Below are 20,088 nucleotides of genomic sequence, written 5' to 3'. Positions count from 1 at the left end.
CTGGGATCATGACCTGAGCCAAAGGCAGACGCTTAATGACTCAGCCACCCAGGTGCCCCCAAAACATTTCTATCCCTGTAGTTAGTTCTATTGGACAGCATGGGGGTAGAGGGCCAAATGGAGGATACTGAATCCGTGATTTGGTTACGTGCCATTCTGTGAGGGTCCCAACACTCCTAAAGGTTTCGGGGACCTGGGTCTATGACCAAGTATCTGTATTCTGCACTTGTACCCACCTAAGGACAGACGCTACTTCACCAGGCAAGAGAAACACAGTGACGTATAGTTAAGTCTTCAGATGATTGCTTTATTTACGTTCTGGCTGAACCACAAAAAAGACAAAAGGTACTTCAGAGTTTCCAATGCCCTTTTGGCTGGTAGAATGGATACCACATCAGAAGAGCAGCCTAGCTTTTTTTTTTTTTTTTAATATATATAATTCTAAAGTTTTGTTTATGTTTTTAATTGCTAACATGTTCCCATAGTTCAAAAGCCAAAAGGCACAAGGGTATTCAGAGAAAAGTCACACTTTTATTCTCCATCCTCATCCCTCCCTAAAGATAATAAAACATTGCTGTTTCCTTTACTATTTTTATAAGGGATGGGGAATGCACCCAAACACAGCACATAATCTGTTTATTCCACCCCGCCTTTTTTTTAACATAGGATACATGCTGTTTTGTCTTTGCTTTTTTTCCAGTCAATTATATATCACTCCTGGGGCTTTGACCTTTCCTTTACCGATGTCTCTTAACTGAATTCCTCTCTAGGTTCTTCTGGACCTCTCTTATTGCCCACTGGTCTCTCCTTGCCTCACATGTGCCCTTCCCTTCTAACCAACTCCCTGCATGGTTCTGGGGTCTCTACTTCATCCTGTGTTACCGGATTTATCTTCCTAACGCACCATGGTGATTATTCTCCTCCCCTGCTCTAAACCCTTCAGTAGCTCCCTCTGTCTTCCCAAAAAAACCCAAGATGCTTGCTTGAAATCCGTGGCCAATCCCAGCCTGCCCATCCCACCCTCCTGTCCATCCATGTTCATGACCTCCCCCCTCACCTTTGTACTGGGCATCCCACTGGCTTCAAGTCTCTTTCCTGTGTCCTCTCCCTTTCCAAATCTTGCCCTTTTTTCAAAGACCTACTCAAAAGCCACTTCTTCCATGAAGTCTTCCTCCCTCAGATTCCAACTAAAAACGGTCTCTCCCTTCCTGGCCCAGGGAGAGCACTGAGGATGTTTCTTTTTGTTCTGGAGTTATTTGTTTCTGTCTCACACCCCATAGCAGATGTTTTACAGGGCAAGGACTGTGTTTATCTTCCACACTTTTTGCATCCTTCACTTAACTTAAAGCAATGTTGGTGCAGACTGTCTGTATCACCTGATACACAGTTGTTGAATGAATGGTAAGCCTAGTGTTTAAGAGGACAGTGTCTGCACATTTCAGGGCTCCAAGAAGTTTCAGTGAGCAAGGTCTTTATTCTCTCTACTGAAAATATCAAATTGCTCTTCTTCTACTGAGTTGCTCATAAGAAATCTGGTCATTTGGTATAAACAGGAAACCCATTTACTAATAAACACACTTGAAAGGGGGGGCACCTGGCTGGCTCAGTCAGCAGAGCATGCAACTCTTGACCTCCGGGTTGTGAGTTCAAGCCCCATGTTGGGTGTGGAAATTATTTAAAAATAAAATCCTTAAAAAAAAAATACTCGGAACAAGGATGGCATGTCATTATGCTGCTTGAGAGTACATATACACTAAAAAATAAAAAGAAAAAAGCCTTTTCATCAAGCAAGGAGAGAGCTAGTCATGTTAAAAGGATTGTGATTGATATATTGTATTTTGTGAAATATGTTTCATTTATACAATAGCTGGCTGAAGTTAAGGTTTACATTTAAAAGGATTTACCTGTAGGTAGCTGCACGTTGTAACTCTCTAATACTTGGGGGCATTTCAATGTATATAACTCTTCAGAGAACCAAGCAAAGCTCTACATTTTGTGGTAGACAGTAAGTGAACGGACTAGCCAGCAACCCCTGGTCAGCATATATACTGACCCCATTGTGTATATATTTTAATGTCTTTAAGAGTTTCAGCATTGAGCTGGAAGTTTAAGGGCTGGCGTTGAGGTCAATGTGATCGACATAATGCTTCTGCTCCTTGGGTCCAGCACATTAGGTCATTTTCCACATCTGTCTTAAAATACAAAAGAGAATTCCTGCTCCCCTGTTGATGGGGATACAGAGAAGCTGGCTCTGTCTGACTTCTCGCTGGGAAGGAACGGGATGTATTTTCCCAGGTAGGTGACCACGTGCCTGCGGAAGAAGTGGCAGAGATGCTTCTGGAACCTCTCCCCGACGAAGGCATAGATGATGGGGTTGACGCAGCAGTGCGTGTAGGCGATCACCTCTGTCACCTGCATGGCCACGTCCAGCTGTTTGCTCTGCTCACAGTTTGTCTCAAAGAAGATTGTTTGAAAAGCAGAGAGGAGGAGGACCAGGTTGTAGGGTGTCCAGAAAATGAAAAAGACCACCATGATGACAAAAATGAGCCGGATGGCCTTGTACTTTTTCTTACTGGGGCATCTCAGCAGTGTTTTAATAATTCCAGAGTAGCAGACCACCATGATGAGCAGAGGCAGAGCAAGACCCAAGATATTCATTCTCAGGGCATGGAAACGCTTCCATCTATCTTCTTGGTTTTTGGGGTAAAGAGGCAAGCAGACATGTTGGGAGGCCTCCTTTTGGGACTCGTGGAAGATAAATTCAGGGATGGTTGCTAGCCCTGCCAGGCCCCAGGTTAGAAGACTCGTGACGACACCAAAAGTGACAGTCCGGGCTCGTAGGGCGAACACGGCGTGGACGATGGCCAGGTACCGGTCTATGGTCAGCAGGATGATGAAAAAGATCTCACTGTATAAGCCCATGTAATAAAGCCCAGAGAGGAGTTTACACATGAAGGGACCAAAAACCCACTCATTCCACATAACATAGTGAATCCAGAATACCAGAGAGACTAGAAAGAGCAAATCAGAAATGGCCAAATTGAGCAGGAAGATGTTGGTCATAATCCGGAGCCTCTTATATTTTGTGAGGATGACCACCACCACCACATTGCCCAGCAGACCAACCACGAACACTAGGGAGTAGAGCGGGGGCAAGAACTGGGCTCCCAGCTCCCTGATGTTGACTTTTTCACATGGCACCGAACCCTCATAGTCGAACGCTGTGGCCTCAACAGACTCATCCATGCTCTTCATCACGGCCGTGAGGGTCTCCATTATTTTGTTCCTGTGATAGATAGATCAACAACAACAAACACCAACCGCACAATTAGGCACGATAACCCTTAGTGAGCCACACCCACTGATTTACCCATTCGGCCACCAAATTACGTGTGATTAAACAGCCTAGACATTTAAAGTTTCTTCAGCATGTATTTCAAAGGTATGTTGGAGAGTGGGGGGAGCGAGGTGTCAGGAATGAAAGATGTGAAGTTTTGAAAGTCAGCGCGACTCATATGGGAAAAGAAAAAGAAATGCGATGGACGGTGGTGAAGAATGGGGATGCTGACTTCTGCAAGCATTAGGAGGGAGGAAATACAAAGCCAGAAAAAAGCAGGCTGGGGAATGAGAACAATAATATTATACTGGTTATTATTGCTGTATCTTTTCAGGCATTTTGAGTTTTATGTTTCATAGTTTATATATGATTTCCAAAAGCATCTTCCCTATTTAAAAACTAAACGCTAATAATAATAATAGTGATTGTTATTATTACAAATAACTTCCCCTCTGTGTGGCCCCTTAACAAGGCACTGTTCATCATAGCTGATGGGGAAATTGAACTTTCAAGAAATTTAGTAATTTACCCCAAATCCTCTAAGAAGTAAATATACAAGTTCAGGCTAGGTCTTCAGTATCTATGAACAATTCTTTTCTTACTAGATTCTAGTGCAGTGGTTTTTAAGTTCAACTTTTGAAGACTTCATCATTGTAATTATAATTAACTAGTGTGACAATTACAGTTCTAAGCACCAGTAACCTAGGCTCCTGCCCTTTACCTGCTCCTGATGATGCTGAGATAAGCCAGTCCTGTGCCAACAGCAAACACCTTGGAGTTCCTCCTTCATAAAGGGACTGAGTGGGAGGGATAGGACAATGGAATTTCTTAGCGGATTTGATAACTTTTAGACTGGGATCCCTAGGTCCAGTGGCTGCCTTTCTTAAGATTACAGACTTTACTGGAGAAGAAGGTGTTCCGCAGAGGGCAGTGAGTCCCTGCACTGTTTCCTTGGAAGACGTTCTACTGACTTCCTCTGAGGAAGGGACAAGTGTGAAGACATGAATATCTGTCAGTGGGCATTTCTTGAGGTAAGTATTAGAAATGCAATAATTGGAGCCAAAGGCAAGGCACTATCTTTGCTTCTTAATAAAATACTGGGACCGCCTCTCCACCCCCCACGTGGTCAGCACCTGTCAGTGTCCTGTGTAGCCAAAGTGAGAATGGACAGGGGCAGGAGCTGTTCCCAGCCATTCCTCTCACCAGCTGTAGGACTTGGACGAGAACTTAACTTTGAGCCTCATTTACTCATCCCCAAAATGCAGATCTTGATACCACTTGAAGTTATGTTCAGGATCAAATAAGATTTAAAAAAAAAAAACTGTAAAACTGGTAGGAAATGGGACTGAAAGAAAAGCAACGAGAAGCCATTTTATATAAAATTAGTAAGGAAGTCAGGTCTCTTGGATAGAACCTGATCTATTTCAATGGCTCTGTCCTAATACATCCCACTGATCAGTAACACATCCAGGCTTTTGTGGTGGAAGACAGGATTGAAAACAACTGATTTCTATGATCTTATCAGCATTCTTATTACTAATGGTATAATCCACAGTCGTTGAGGAAAAAAACAAACACCCATTATTTTGTCTGTTACATAGTTACAATCACAGAGAGCGTCCCTCTCTAAACTTTAGTCACTAAAGAAAAAAAAAGAACAGAACTACTTGCTCCAGAGAGCAAAAGTATAATACTCTCCACTTAATTATTTCTATTATCTTCCCTTTTCTCTGAGACAGATCTAAAAACAAGTCAAAGTAAAAAAAATATATATATATATATATATCACTAAGGTTTTGTTTAACTTGATGATCATGTCTTGAATTCATGTGTCACTTTCAACATGACCACGAGAAAATTACAGAATCTTTTTGGGGGCTCTAGAGTGCAATGAACAGGGAAACCAAGAAGCCAAGTCCTTGACTACTAGTTACGTGGGTTCAGTGATATGAAAACTGAAATGGTTTTCAGTCCAAATCAAAATGACTATTTCAGTGTGAAATAGTTAAGAGGTTTGAAGTAAGTTCTTAAAAATCTTTTTTTTTTTTTCATTTTGGAAATATGGTACAATAAGAGTAAGCAGACAGACAGCACCAATAATAAAGAGGCAAAAAACATAAAAGTAAAAACCACCCCAAATTCCCCCATGCAGTCTACTACTAGTAACATTTCTCTATGCAGATATGCATATACGGATACACATTTTACCCAGAAAATGAGTTCATATGACTTCAGCTGGTTCACTAAAATCACTCACAGGACCACCCAGCTGTGCATGCAATGAAATTTCTTTAGTCTCCAAAACAGTTTGGATCTTACCAACTTTCCGCTGGGAAGTTGGAAAGAGGATTCAGAGTTTAGTCCAAAGGGGTGTAAACTTAGACTGAACCATTCATTTGAAGGGTGATTATGGTTTTGCTCATCCTCTTTACGTTGCCAGCTTATTTATTTGGGTTTCTGATCTTTTCTCATTAGTCCTTTCTAAGATGACAGGGGAGATATGGGGGAAGGGCAAGCACGGGCAGAGTGGGAAGAAGGTGCCTTGGTCTCCTGTTGGTCCTGTTTATGAGGCTGGTGTCTGCTGAGGAAGGACAACCCCATACCAACCCGAACTTTTGGTTGGCATCTGCTACTTTGTAGCTAATGGCCTCATGATCCATTCATTCTCCATCCTGCCTGGGCATAGCGACCTCTCCAGTTCTGGCTGGAATGGAGGACTGTTTCTGTTCCTGCCACATCATTAGGCTGCTGGCCCAGGCTGAGCATCTTCAGAATTGGCAGGAACCTAGACAGACATACTGCTCCTTGACTCCACATCCTCACCAGGTACACTAAGGGACACTCAAGGGTACAAACTAAATTATTTTTCTGCCTGACCACCAGTTAACCATGCTGGCTACCCATGAGGGTAAGGAAGCGACTTGCAGAAAAGACATCCTCTCAAAGGGTCCCCCTCAATTTATCAAACAGGCTTTCATACCCCCCAACTCTGGTCAAAACCTGGATGGGAAAGATAGGAACCCATAAGCATGACTGCTTCCTTCTGTGACATTTGACTCTTCTCTCACAATTCCTGGAGTCAGAAGGAGAGGAGCCCTCCTCCCTGCCCCCACCCCTACCCCCAAAATCTTTAATTTTTACTGTGTAAAATGTAATGTATACCCTCCATGGAAACAAGCAGAGTTTTACATTCACCAGTTTAAAATTTTAATGACTGTTGCAAAGTGGAATTGAAAATGAACAACTAGAATTAGAGATGCTTCTTTTTTTTTTTTAAGATTTTATTTATTTATTTGTGAGAGAGAATGAGCAGGGAAAAGGGGCAGGGGGAGAGAGAGAGAAGCAAACTCCCTGTGAGCAGGGTGCCCAACACAGGGTTTGATCCTATGACACGGCGATCATGACCTGAGCTGAAACCCAGAGTCTGACCCTTAACTGACTGAGCCACCCAGATGCCCCTAGAGAAGCTTCTTTAGAAAATAGAGTGAAGGGAACCTGAGTGGCTCAGTGGGTTGATCCTCTGCCTTCAGCTCAGGTCATGATCCCAGGGTCTTGGGATGGAGCCCCGCATGGGGCTCTCTGCTCAGCAGGGAGCCTGCCTCCCCCCCCCCCCCCGCCCCGCCGCCTGCCTCTCTGCCTACTTGTGATCTCTCTTTCTGTCAAATAAATAAATAAAATATTTTTTTAAAAAATAGAAAATAGATTGAAGTTTGGAATGTCATTTTAATCATCAAAAAAAAAAAAAAAAAAGTAAATGATGACCCCCAGTGCTGGTGAGATTGGAGTGACCCTGGAGCAATTATGCATTCTGGATACAACATAACTGGGTTCAGTAAGTTTAGGAAGTCTTGCACAGAACATGTGCAAGCATGTTACAAGCATGAGATACACATGGCTTTGACCCAGGGGTTCTACTCCGAGGAATTTACCCTAAGGGGAAGAAGTCCCCCAAACCAAACCAGGATGTTCTTTGCGGCCTCATTTTCATGATGGAGAGAAATAAAGAAATGGAAAGGGTTTAAATGTTTGACAGTGAAGGAGACTTTGGATAAATCATAGTCCACTTACTGCAACAGATTATTATGTAGTCATTAATAAAACTAGTTTTAGAGGGGCGCCTGGGTGGTTCAGTCAGTCAAGCATCTGCCTTCAGCTCAGGTCATGATCTAAAGGTCCTGGGATAGAGCCCTGCATCTGGATCCCTGCTCAGTGGGGAGTCTGCTTCTCCCTCCATCTACCTCTCCTCGACACTCCTGCTCTCTTCTCGCCACTCCTGCTCTCTTCTCTCACTCTCTCTCAAATACATAAAATCTTTCAAAAAAAGAAAAAAAAAAAAGAAAAACAACTAGTTTTGAAGGGGCACCCGGGTGGCTCAGTCCATTCAACTTAAGTGTCAGACTCTTGGTTTCAGCTCAGTCATGATTTGAAGATCCTGAGATTGAACCCAATGTTGAATTCCATGCTGGGTGTGGAACCTGCTTAAGATTCTCTCTCTTCCTCTCCCCCTGCCCCACTTTTTCCCTCTCTTAAAAAAAAAAAATGGCAATGGGCAAATAATGAAAATAGTTGTAGAAGGGAGGTGGATGATCATGTTTAAAGTTGCAAGATGTGGAATTTTTCTATATCCCCTTAGCCATTAAACTGTAATAAAAAGCCAGTGCCTTCCTGCAGGCACTGCTGGGGATTTGGTAAACACATCTTCTAAAGGTAACTGGGTTGAAAGTGTGGGCAAATTTCAAGATGAAGGGTTTAGTCATCAGAACCTGAAACCACAAATTTGAGATCTAAGAAACTTGAAGTGGAACTCCCACGCTAGGTAGAGCATTTGAATTTTGGTTTAAAGATCTTAACGTTTGGTCCTCGTCGATCTTGGGTGGCGTTAACGTGAAACCAGCAGACCGGGGGAGGGGAGATTTCTCTTAGAAATTTCTCTTTAGGTCTTGATACCTGAACTGGCCAGCTTCCACGGAAGACTGAGAAGCCCTTCAGATGACCTAGCGTGCACAAACTCGTGGATGTGTGGGCTGTGTAGACACTGGCTCCCAGAATGCTTCCACATTATCTTCGCAGTGTAACACTGCGACTCCCACATTTTCCTCCTTCTACTCTGTGAGTCTTAGTGCTTTTGGCAGATGCTGAAGTTGGAGGATAATCACGGGGCCCTGCACTTCTCTTGCTGGCCCCAGGCCTTCAACCTATGTGACTGGACTCTGCGTTTAGATGTCCCTGAGTAAAATGGGTTTACAGTAATTCACACCTCTCTGCCTTTGAAGAAGCAGAGTCCATTTCCCTGCACCCTTGAACACCTTCCCAGATGCAAGCTGGACCTTCTCCTAATGAGTCAGCTCAGAGAGGCCTGTTAAACTCCAAAACCATCCCAAGTAAAACCAGTGAGCTGTGACCCCAACCCCTTTGTCTTAGGCGCCAGCCCTCACGGTACTTCTGAATGAAAGAAATACTCATTTTCCAGCCTAGATCAAATAATGCATGATATGGTCCAATTCTTTGATGCTTTTTTTTCCCTTATTGTCAGCAACCCCCTGCCAAGGGACAAAATATCGGGAAGAAAATGGCCTCTGCATTCCGGAAGTTTATTTTCTTTACACATAACCAGTGTGAGATAAGAGTCAATGATAACTGAGCCTTCCTTAGGCCAAGCGCTTTACATATGTTTGCTTGATCTCACAACTTCACAAGGTATAGGTTTATATAATCCCCATTTTACAGATGAGCAAACAGAGGCTTGGCAAGTCTTGGTCACTCACCTGAAGCTATTCTGTGCGTGGCAGAGCTGAGACTCGATCCTGTGCCCTTTTGCCCTAAAGCCCACACTGTCATTGCCTTGGGGTTCCATTTAATAAGGACCTACACACCCCAAATTGCATGAATGTTTATATATATATTTTGGTATTTGTGTGGTTCAATATCTCATGCATATAAATCTCTAATCCTTTTTAATTCAGTTTGATATGGCATAAGTGCATTTCCTTTTTTTTCTCTATAAATGGGTGAATAGCATCACCTTTGTTATATAATATTTAGTATTGCTGATTCTGTTTGTGTCCTTTACATTCCACACCTCTAAATCTCTTGATTTGGTGCCAGAAACACTCTTTTCACTATTTGGATGTATTAGGTCTTTTATGCGGATTGTCTGATTATGTGGCTCTTTCATTATTCATTTCCAAATAGGTCTTGTCTGTTAGAGCCTTCTGTCCTATTAGATAAACCTTAGGATCATTTGGTTAATTACTTATAAAGATATAATTTTGAGTGGAATTGTATTACATTCATAAATAAATTTGGGGAGAATTGATAACTTTACAGTATCAAGTGTTCATTATTTGGGAACCTGATCTGTGTACTTATTGTACTTATTGTTGTTCTTTTAGTTCTCAGTCTCACACATTTTTTTATTGTTTTTATCTATCTGGTTTTGTTTTTTTTCTGAGGTTAAGCAAATGAGATATTTTTTTCCCTAATGAGTTTTCTGAACAATGGTTGGTATGTAGGAAAGCAAATTACTTTTTTTTTTTTTAAACTGGTCACCCTACTGATTTTTTAAAATAATTTCCTTTAGGACTTTTAAATAATCACATTAGCTGTGAAATAGGGCTGACATTATAACTTCCTTGTTCATATTCCTCCTTTGTTTTTCCCACCTTGTGGCTTTGGTTGGAATTTCCATAACAATGTTAAGTAACAGTGGTTCCTGATTTTAATGGGACATGATCCTCTCCCCACCCTCAGCCTTTCAAAGGCCTCAAAGCACAGACTAATTAACAGGCCTTCATTGGCCTTTAAGATGGTTTAATATTGATCAAAGCTCTGAAGAATTTCAGTAAGGCTCCCCAAGAGTGGACGGCAATTTAAAAACAAAATCATTGGACATAAGCCTGAAAAAAATTCAAACAGGAGGCTTTCTGAATACTTGTGGTCTTCAGGGGGGATGAAAGAATGAACATTTTTGAGTCACACCTGTTTAAGGTTCTTCCCTAGAAACATATTTCACGTGATTACTTATCACGACAGCCATGGGAGGTCAATGTTTTTATTATTCTTATCGCTGAAACAAAACAACTGAGCTCAGAGCAATTCCATAACTTATGATCACACAGAGAGCAAATGGCTAAGTTGGGACTTGAGTCCGGAAACTTGACTCAAAGAAACCTAGGCTCTCTATAGCCACACCTGCCCGTCAGCTCCTACCCATGGGTGGGGACCTTCAGTGTGGCAGTGAACACCTTTCTCAGTTTCAGCATCACTTCCTCAATGTGGACATGCACTGTACATGGAAGTCATGACCCCCCCCCCCCCACAGTTCCCCTCACCCCCACACCCCCCTTGGCATCAATGCTAGAGCCTGGGGTCTGTCTATGGCAGTCAAAGCCAGAGACACTCTGAGCTGATCTCTTGCAGTATTTCTCGGGCTTGTCTGAATGCTTTTAGAAGTAAATGTCAACAAACTCTAGTCAGATGGATGGAAAAAGGTACTGCTAATTTAAGATCCATTTTATAACATTATGGAAGTGGAAATCCATTATGCTACTAATGAAGAGTGCTGATCCTTGGCAGTGAGGGAGAGATTGGTTAAAACCAGGCATGTCTGATAGAAGACCACATGGGGAATGATATTCCAGTTCAGTGAAGTTACTAATCTGGATTGTATGTGTGTGTGCATGTGAATATGTGTGTATAAGTGCTTTGTCTCTTTGAAGGGATCATCCTCTCCGGTGAACTTGATAAATCATCCAAAGAATATGGAGAGGAGAACAGGTGTGACTGCCTGAGGGTCTGGCATCACAGCCTGCTACCCTGACTCTACTTGCCCATCTGGAAGAGCCCTGTCCATAGGTGACTCCCACTAGTGATCATTCCTGCAAAAACCACCTGGTGTTAAGATCATGTCTTGTGACCAAGACCCTAGATACTTTTTTAAAAAAAGATTTTATTTATTTATTTGACAGAGAGAGGAAAGAGAGAGAGGGAACACAAGCAAGGGGAGTGGGAGAGGGAAAAGCAGGCTTCCCGCTAAGCAGGGAGCCCGAGGTGGGGCTCAATCCCAGGACCCTGGGATCATGACCTGAGCAGAAGGCAGATGCTTAAAGAATGAACCACCCAGCTGCCCCAAGACCCTAGATACTTTTGACTTCATTAGTATCTGGTGCTAAGAGAATCTGTAAGATTTTCTTTCTTATGTATCCTTCGTCCTCCTGAGTGTGGAATAATAATTCATTACTGTGTCTGAAGAAATCACTATGTGACCTAGAGCAAAGAACTTAACCACTCTGTGCCTCAGAATTCTCATGTGCAACATGGTGATGAGAAGAGTGACTGCCTCGTGGGGTTCCTCAGCCGTTCATTCAACAATTACTTATTAGCACCTATGACAGACAAGGGGACACAGGCAACATCAGGGAACAGAACAGACCAAACTTCCTGACTTCGTGGAACTTATTTTCTAGGTGGGGACCCAGAAAATAAGTAACTAAAAACAACAGGGTCTCAGATGGTCATGAGTGCTACAGAGAGAGATGAAGTAGGAGATAAGGAAAGGGGATAGGGTGGGGTTGGATGTGGACACTTTTAAATTGAAGGAGGGGTCAATAAGGAGCCCACTGAGGTGACATTTGAGAAAAAACTTGGGAGAAGTGAGGGAATAAGTTGTACAGGTATCTGAGGGATGAGAGCCCTTGGCACAGATATAGCAAGTACAAATGTCCTGAGATGGCAGGCATCTAGATATGTTCTTAGAAGAGCAAAAAGCCCAGTGTGGCCAGAGGAGGAGTGAAGGGTGAGTATATCTAGAGAAGGTTTCAGAGAGATGTAGGGGAGAGGTGGGCAGGGGTTCAGGTAGCTGTGCATCCCCTGAAGAATTTTGGCTTTTCTCTGAATGGGGTGGGGACCAATGGAGAGTTTCCATTAAAGCTGTGACATGATCCAATTTATGTTTTGTAAAACATTTTCTGGCTGCCATGTGGAGATAGACTATGGAATTAAAGTTAGAAACAGGGGACCAATAAAGAGGCTTCCATGATAATCCAGGCAAGACAAGACACTGGATTGGACATGGTAGTAAGAGTAGAAAGATGAGAAGTAGACAGATTGAGCATAAATGCAGAAGGTAGTACCAAAGGATATGTTAACAGATTGGATGGGAGTGAGAAATGGTCAAAGAGGCTCTGAGAGTCTTGACCTGCATGACTGGAAGGATGGAGCTGTCACCAGCTGTAGTAAAGAAGCCTGGGGCATGTCAAGTCTGAGATGCCTGTGTGTCATCCAAGTGGAGACGGCTAGCAAGTAGGTAGTTGGATATATGGCTCCAGAGGAGAGCTCTTGGTTAAAGATCTAAAGTGGACAGTTGTTGTCATATAGATGGTGTTTGAAGTCATGAAATGAGTGTAGATAGTAAAGGATGGCATTCTCAGGTATATCAAAAATCAGAGGTCAGAGGAACAAGGAGGACACAGCAAGACAGTCTCAGAAGGAGTGGACAATAGGAGAAAAACCAGAAGAGTGGGTGTCTCAGAAGCCAAGTGAAGATGGTGTCAAGGAGGGAAAAGTGGTGTGAGGATAACATGAACTAACACAGATGAGAACATCTAGAACACAGAGCCAGGCAAGCATATGTTGGCTCTTCTCCCATGCCCCACCCATTGAACTTTATCTTTCAAGTTCTCAAGCCTTTCCAAAATATCTTAGATTCTTGTCCAATGTAGTATAATATGACTTCAGAGGAGCATGTGTCTCTTCCACCTAAACAGAAATGCTTATCTTTCCACAAATATCTAGTCAGGAGTCCATTACCCAAGGTTCTAGAAAACCTACAATGATTGGCATCCAATAATTTATTTTAACCAGATATTTCAGTCTTCATTAAAATCTTTAGTTACTCTAAATGAAGAGTTTGAATTTCTACAAACAAGTCTGGATCTCAACCAAATTATATAACCTAATGGGAACCCTGGATTATATTAATCCATTTACTCATTGACTTGCCCAATGGAGAGCTATCAGAGGTCCCATTACCTTTCACAAAGATAATGTGAGTGATAAGTAGAGATAGAGATAGAGATAGAGAGATAGATAGACGAATTCTCAGAAAACTGAGGACAACCAAAAACCAGGGAGAGTTCTACTGGACACTTCATTCTGACCACCTTAGGATGCTGAGAAGTGATCACCTCCCATAATCTGCATGCAACACTTCCATTAACTTAATCTATATTTGTATGAAAGAAGTTGTTTTCTTTATAAGAGGAACATTTTTATTTCAAATTACATGATATTTATGATAGAAAAGGGAATACACACAATCATATGGTTCAAAACATAATACTATGAGAAGATACGCAGTAAGAAGTCTCATCCTACTTCATCCCTGTACACCTCTTCTGCATCAACAGCTGTGAGGGGTCTAAGATCTTACCTTACCCACAAGCTAAAAAGCAAGCCTGCCACTTTTTCACAGATACCAGAGAAAGGCACATGACAATTAGATAAGGACAAAAGACCTACAGCAGGCATGTGGCTAGATGTCCTCGGTTCATGCTGCCAAGTTGCTCAGGAGCCATGTGGAGTGGCCTGGGGAGTGGGGAGCCCCTGCACACAACAGGATTGGCTCACAGATGAACAATCTGAGTGTAGGAACCCCCAATCTTTTACACTGGGCTGATCACAAACTCGCCCACTCTTTGCCTGGGAGGGAAACATTTCCATATGCACTGTAAGCAAATATAAATGTATCTTCTAATCTTACCCTGTCGGTTGCATAAAAACAAAGCATTACATTCATCATCCTGCACTTTGCTTTTTCAGCTTCACAACTTAAGTTTTTCTTATTCTTTGTTACTGCTGTCTAGAATCCATTGTGTGGATACACCAGTTTATTTAGCCAGTCCCCTACAAACAGGTACTCTTTGTTATTTCAAATAATGTTGCCATTGATGATCTTACACAGGAAGTTTTTTCAAAAAAACAGGGATTTAAAAAAAAAAATCAGGGATCTCTGGGTGGGGTTGTAGGGTAAGCGTCCAACTCCTGGTTTCTGCTCAGGTCATGATTTCAGTGTCATGAGGCCCATGTCAGGCTCCATACTGAGAGCAGAGTCTGCTTGAGGTTCTCTCTCCCTTTCCCTCTGCCCCTCCCACTGGTGCTCCCTCTCTCTCCCCCTCTAAAAAACAAAAAGAAATCTTTAAAAAATAAATAAAAATTTAAAAAACCCCATCATGCACTAACTTTATGGTCAACTGGAATTATAGGTTAGCATGTGATGGGATTTTCAAATGGTCTGAGACAACATCCAGAGCACTGTGCTAGGTCCCAGGCAAGACATTTAATGTGAACACTGTCTGACTGAAATGTAGGGGAGAGGAAACCGCACCTGATAAAGATAAGTTGAAGAAGCCAGAGGTATCCATCTACCCAGGAGAATAGACACTGCAGGTAGGAAAGAGAGCAAATGCTGGGGTATATATAAGAATCAGAATCGGATTCACAGTGGTGCCCTCCAGAACCCATAGGAGGTTGTTCCCAGAGGCAAACTGAAACACTACATAAGAAAGAGCTTGAACAGGATTACCCAAAATGAAAGGATGCCTTTCGAGAGGCCAAGCAAACTGTGCCTGAAGGCATCCAAGCAGAGGCTCAGTGGCTGCCTGGCAGGGACATTGCAGAAGGGGATTTCCATGGTGAGAAGAAGTTCAACTCCAGCAGTGGTTATCAGCCCAGGTTGCACACGGAAACCATGGGGGAGCTTTTGAAATCCCGATGCTAGGCTATACATCTGAGCAGTTAAACCAGAATTTCTGGAGGTGGGATCCAGACCACAGTGATTCTTAAATCTCCCCCACTCTTGGACGAAGTGACATGAAGTCTCTTCTAAATTTTATGAATCTATTTCTGTCTCTGAGCTACATACCCTCCAACCTCCTTAAGCTTAGATGAGGAGAAAAGGGGAAATTCAGGGGTGGACTAAAGAAGGTCAACAATGTGACACAGCAAGCGAATTCAGTTTTAGTCTGTGTTAGTAGATCATCCAGAACAAGAGAAATCTACCTACCGGATTCTCCACCCACTTCTCTACCCAGCTCCCCCTCCCCCTTCATTTATCCATCCAATTACCTATCCAACTAGCAACTCAAATTGCTTCCCACCTATGCAGTTAAGCCAGACCTCCCTCCCCTTTTACCTTTTTGTTTTACTTTGTTTTACAGAGAAACTGGAGTCGTCAGAAAAAAATAATTACCTGGCAGAGCACCAACCAATAGAAATTTTCGGCAGTGATGGTAGCGTTCTGCCTCTGTGTTGCCCAACAAGGCACCACTAACCAGGCAGCTGTTGGACATTTGAAATGGGGCTATTGCTGTTGAGAAATTGAACTTTTCATTTTATTGAAACTTAGTGAGTTTAAATTCAAGTAGCCACGTGTGGCAAGTAGTCACCATACCGGACAGTGTGGAACCAGTGACTAATATCCGTATAATATGCCCAACAATTAAGAGCTGCTTAATAAACACGTCTGAAATGGACAGAAGGATGGACCAGAATAATTTTCATTCTGCTTTTTACTGTGCAGACTACACTTGTCAAGTATTGTGTTTTGGTACCCCATTTTAAGGGAGCTAGTATCCATCTGGAGTACAAGACAGGCTAGAATGACAAAGGTCCAGAGACATCAGAATAGCAACTATGATTGACAGAACTTGGAATGTTTTGTATGAAAAATACAAGTCTTCTAACTTTTGTTTTTGTTTTTTTTTAATGTATTTATGTATTTATTTATTTAATGTATTTATTTGACACAAAGAGAGCGAGCACAAGCAGGTAGAGCAGCAGGCAGAGGGAGAGGGAGAAGCAGGCTCCCCACTGAGCAAAGAGGCCAACATGGGCTGAGCCAAAGGCAGAGGGCCAACCAACTGGTCCACCCAGGCAGCCCTCTTATTTTTTAAATTAAATTAAATTTATAATTTAATTCATCTTTAAATGGGGCAATGTTTTAGGTCTGAGATGGAAGAGTCTCTTTGAGATAGACTGATAACTTTTCTTGCAGAAAAGCGATAACTTTTCCTGCAGAAGAGGAGGTTGACTCCTAGAGCACAGCAATCTGACTGCATTGGAGGACACCGCATTCAGTCCCACATGGGCAAGGATTGCGGGAAGCAAGGTTGTGTGGGAACAGAATGGGCTGCTTGGCGAGCCAGGAAGCTCCCTCCTTGGAAACACACAAGAATCTCTCAAGCTTGAAACCGTGAATAAATACAATTGTCTTGCCAGCTGAAGACCCAACCCAGCACTGTATTTTAGGGCAGCTGGTGGACTTCTACAACCGCTAATCATTATCATTAGTTACTAGAGCTAAGGCTATCTATACTCCGTTCTTGGAATGTAACCGGTTCATTTTAAGTGACTTGGTTTTATCTACCTGCCAAATAATTTTGGATTATTTTTACCAACTTCTTTGTAAAAGATTAGATTTACTCCTTATAGTTAAGCATTAGGTGTTTCAAATGTGGCTGAATTTTCATTCTATACAGGCTGGCATGTTATTTAGTTGAAAGAGATGATTGTGAGGAATATGTTTTCATAGGGAAGGCATGACTATGTAATCAAAATAACATGGTTGGGGGGGTTGTTCAGCATGAACGGAGGGGTCAGCTTCCCGGCCACTGGTACTGGTGCTGGTACTGGACCACGTCCACCTGAGTCATGGAGAAAGAACCATTGTCTCGGGGCCCTGGGTGGCTCAGTGGGTTGAGCCTCTACCTTCGACTCAGGTCATGATCTCAGGGTTCTGGAATCAAGCCCCGTATCTGGCTCTCTGCTCAGCGGGGAGCCTGCTTTCCTCTGTCTTTCTCTGCCTGCCTTTCTGCCTACTTGTGATCTCTCTCTCTGTCAAATAAATAAATAAATAAAATCTTAAAAAAAAAAAAAAGAACCATTGTCTCTGCCTCTTTTCTAGGTACCACGTTTGTTAGAATGGATATCACACTTCTATATCAGTTTTCGTATTCTGATATTTTCAGTTGCATATTCTGCACCTTGTTCCATGTTGTTAATAATTATTTGAAAATGTAATCAGTAGGGGCACCTGGGTTAAAGCCTCTGCCTTCAGCTCAGGTCATGATTCCAGGGTCCTGGGATCAAGCCCCACATCGGGCTCTCTGCTCCACGGGGAGCCTGCTTTCTCCTCTCTCTCTGCCTGCCTCTCTGCCTAGTTGTGATCTCTGTCTGTCAAATAAATAAATAAAATCTTAAAAAAAAACAACAAAAAAAGAAAATGTAATCTGTAGAAGCTCCTGGGTGGCATCCAACTTTTAACTCTTGGTTTAGGTTCAGGTCATGATCTCAGGGTCCTAGGCTTCATGCTCAGTGTGGAGTCTGCCTGAGATTCTCTCTCCCTCTCCCTCTACCCCTCTTACCTGTTCTCTCTCTCTCTCTCTCTCAAATAAATAAATATTTTTAAAAGATATAATTTGTTAAGATTCCAAAATATTATATAGATATTCATGGTTATACAATCGTCTTATTTTTGTGTGACCAAGTTGTCCCAGATATACACTTTTATAAATAATGCTGCAATGAACATCTTTGTGTTTTTAAAATTATTTCCTTAAAGTAGATTTCCCAAAGTGCAACTTCTACCTATGATCATATTTCTAAGTCTGTTGATGAATTTTGCTGTATTGTTTCCAGAAAGTATGTAGCAATGTATATATTTTCTTGGCACTCATAGATGTTGGTGTGGGTCTCAGCAAGCATCCATCAACACCAAGAAATCAGAAAAGAAAAAAAAAACTGGCCAATTATATGGGTTAAAGTGATGCCATTATTGTGTAACTAATACTTATTTAATTACCGAGAAATTTTTTAACTGTAATTAGTAGTCATTTGTATTTCCTTTTCTGTGAATTATGAGTTTGTGCCCTTTACCCATTTCATTCCCCTGAGTACATCTGCTTTTTTCTTATTGAGTCATACAATTCTTCCCCCAGGAAAATAACTCAGTCTGCATTGTTCAATGTCATCCTCGCCACCTTCTGAAAAGAGTGGCCAATACCCCTACCGCTTCCACGTACCAAAGACACCATTTTCCCATCTTCCTTCCTGGAGACGCTTGTCAAACAACAGTTAGCTTCCGTCCCCATAAATCAAAGTTTTCCCAAAAGATTAGGAAGGATTTCTACCCCTGTCCTCTAGTTACAGGTCCAGGAAAAACAAAGAGTCAACCTTGTATATCTAGATGCAAAGACCAAATCAGTTAACGGGTTCATCTCATAGCCTTAGAGTGGATTTTCAATGAGCACTTAAAAAAAAAAATACGCAGACACACACAAATTCTATACAAATGTAATATATAAATGTATGTACACACACACTGTTTCATACAAGTCAATATCCATAAACACAAAACTATGAAGTGTAATCCTTTTGGGGTTCTCACGTTCTCAACAGTTGGGAATTTATGAAAGCATAGTGAACACACCACGCACTCAGCCATGGCCATGTTGACTACAGAGGTATAAAGAGCCAAGTTTGGGATGACTGGGAGTAGCAAGCACATCGTGGTAACGTGTGGGAGAAAAGAAGGGAAAATGGGAGAAAAGCAGAAGAAAATGGACATATGTCACAACAAACTTTCCCACTTTAGCCCTACATTATCTACTAAATTGTGATGGGGCCCCTCTCCTCTGCTTCCTCAACCCAAGAGCACCTGTCTAGACCCCTCTCTCCAACTCCTTGTTCTTAGAAACCCGACAGTCTACCCAGAAATCATGTCTAAACAAACACCATCTATCCCATTTAATAAGTTCTTGCCCAGATGAGAACAGAAAGAAGACAAGAGTACCTGCTACTTTAACAAAGTCCGTTATGCATCCAGTGACAGCTAAGTCTCGCACTCGAAATGAAGATACCATCTGATCAGAGACATTGGTAAGGTAGGAAACAATACGGCTTCCTCTTTTAAACAGACCAGCTGCTCAGGTTTTGCAAGTTTTCAGAAGATATCAAGTTTGCTACAGTTCTTCTTTTCTACCATTGACATGACATTTTAAAGCACTCAGTTGAGTAATCCTTGAGATGAATGCTGCTGATGTTGAACAGCTATTTTAGGGGTTCTGCATTCTCTTGGCCTTGTTCTTTTATTTTTATTTTTATTTTTTTTTAGAGATAGTTCTCGAATAAGCATTGCCTTGACCTGGGGGAGGCAGAGTTAGAAGTAAAATCGAGTGACAGATGGTGACTACAGCTGGCAGATGGTGGTGAGCTTTGTAATGTATAGAATTGTTGAATCACTATGTTGTCCATGACAACATACAACAAATACAACAAGTGACCCATGACACTAATTGTGTGTCAGTTACTCTTCGATACTAAAAAAAATTTTTTTAAATATTTTATTTATTTATTTGAGGAATAGAGTGAGTGAGAGAGAGCAAGCATGAGCAGGGAGAAGAGCAGAGGGAGAGAGAGAAGCAGACTCCCCACTGAGCAGGGATCCGGACTTGGGGCTTGATCCTGGCACTTCAGGATCGTGACCTGGGCCCAACCAACTGAGTCACCCAGGTGCCCCATACTAAAAAGATTTTGTTGTTGTTGTTGTTGTTGTTTTTAATTGCACCCACATGCTATTTGTTTTTTTAATAATTTTTAATTTTTAATAAATATATAATGTATTATTAGCCCCAGGGGTACAGGTCTGTGAATCATCAGGTTTACACATTTCACAGCACTCACCATAACACATACCC

At 42.0% G+C, this 20,088-nt stretch overlaps 1 protein-coding gene across 1 annotated transcript; it reads right to left on the bottom strand.

Moving 5' to 3' along the window:
- Positions 1–286: 286 nt before the first annotated feature.
- LOC123932061 (C-C chemokine receptor type 3) lies at positions 287–19,300 on the bottom strand. Its single transcript, XM_045989699.1, has 2 exons — positions 19,185–19,300; positions 287–3,286 (listed from the first exon to the last, which is right to left on the bottom strand). The coding sequence occupies exon 2, from the start codon at positions 3,274–3,276 to the stop codon at positions 2,194–2,196; it is 1,083 nt and encodes a 360-aa protein (XP_045845655.1). The 5' UTR covers positions 3,277–3,286; positions 19,185–19,300; the 3' UTR covers positions 287–2,193.
- Positions 19,301–20,088: the final 788 nt, after the last annotated feature.

The sequence above is a fragment of the Meles meles genome, chromosome 20, assembly GCF_922984935.1.
Source record: "Meles meles chromosome 20, mMelMel3.1 paternal haplotype, whole genome shotgun sequence".
Classification (NCBI taxonomy): domain Eukaryota; kingdom Metazoa; phylum Chordata; class Mammalia; order Carnivora; family Mustelidae; genus Meles; species Meles meles.
The sequence above is the reverse complement of the archived record's forward strand: the minus strand, read 5'-3'. Positions and strand labels throughout refer to the sequence as shown.

Excerpts from the sequence above, each read along its gene's own strand:
- LOC123932061 (XM_045989699.1), bottom strand. The coding sequence starts at position 3,276 with ATGGAGACCCTCACGGCCGTGATGAAGAGCATGGATGAGTCTGTTGAG.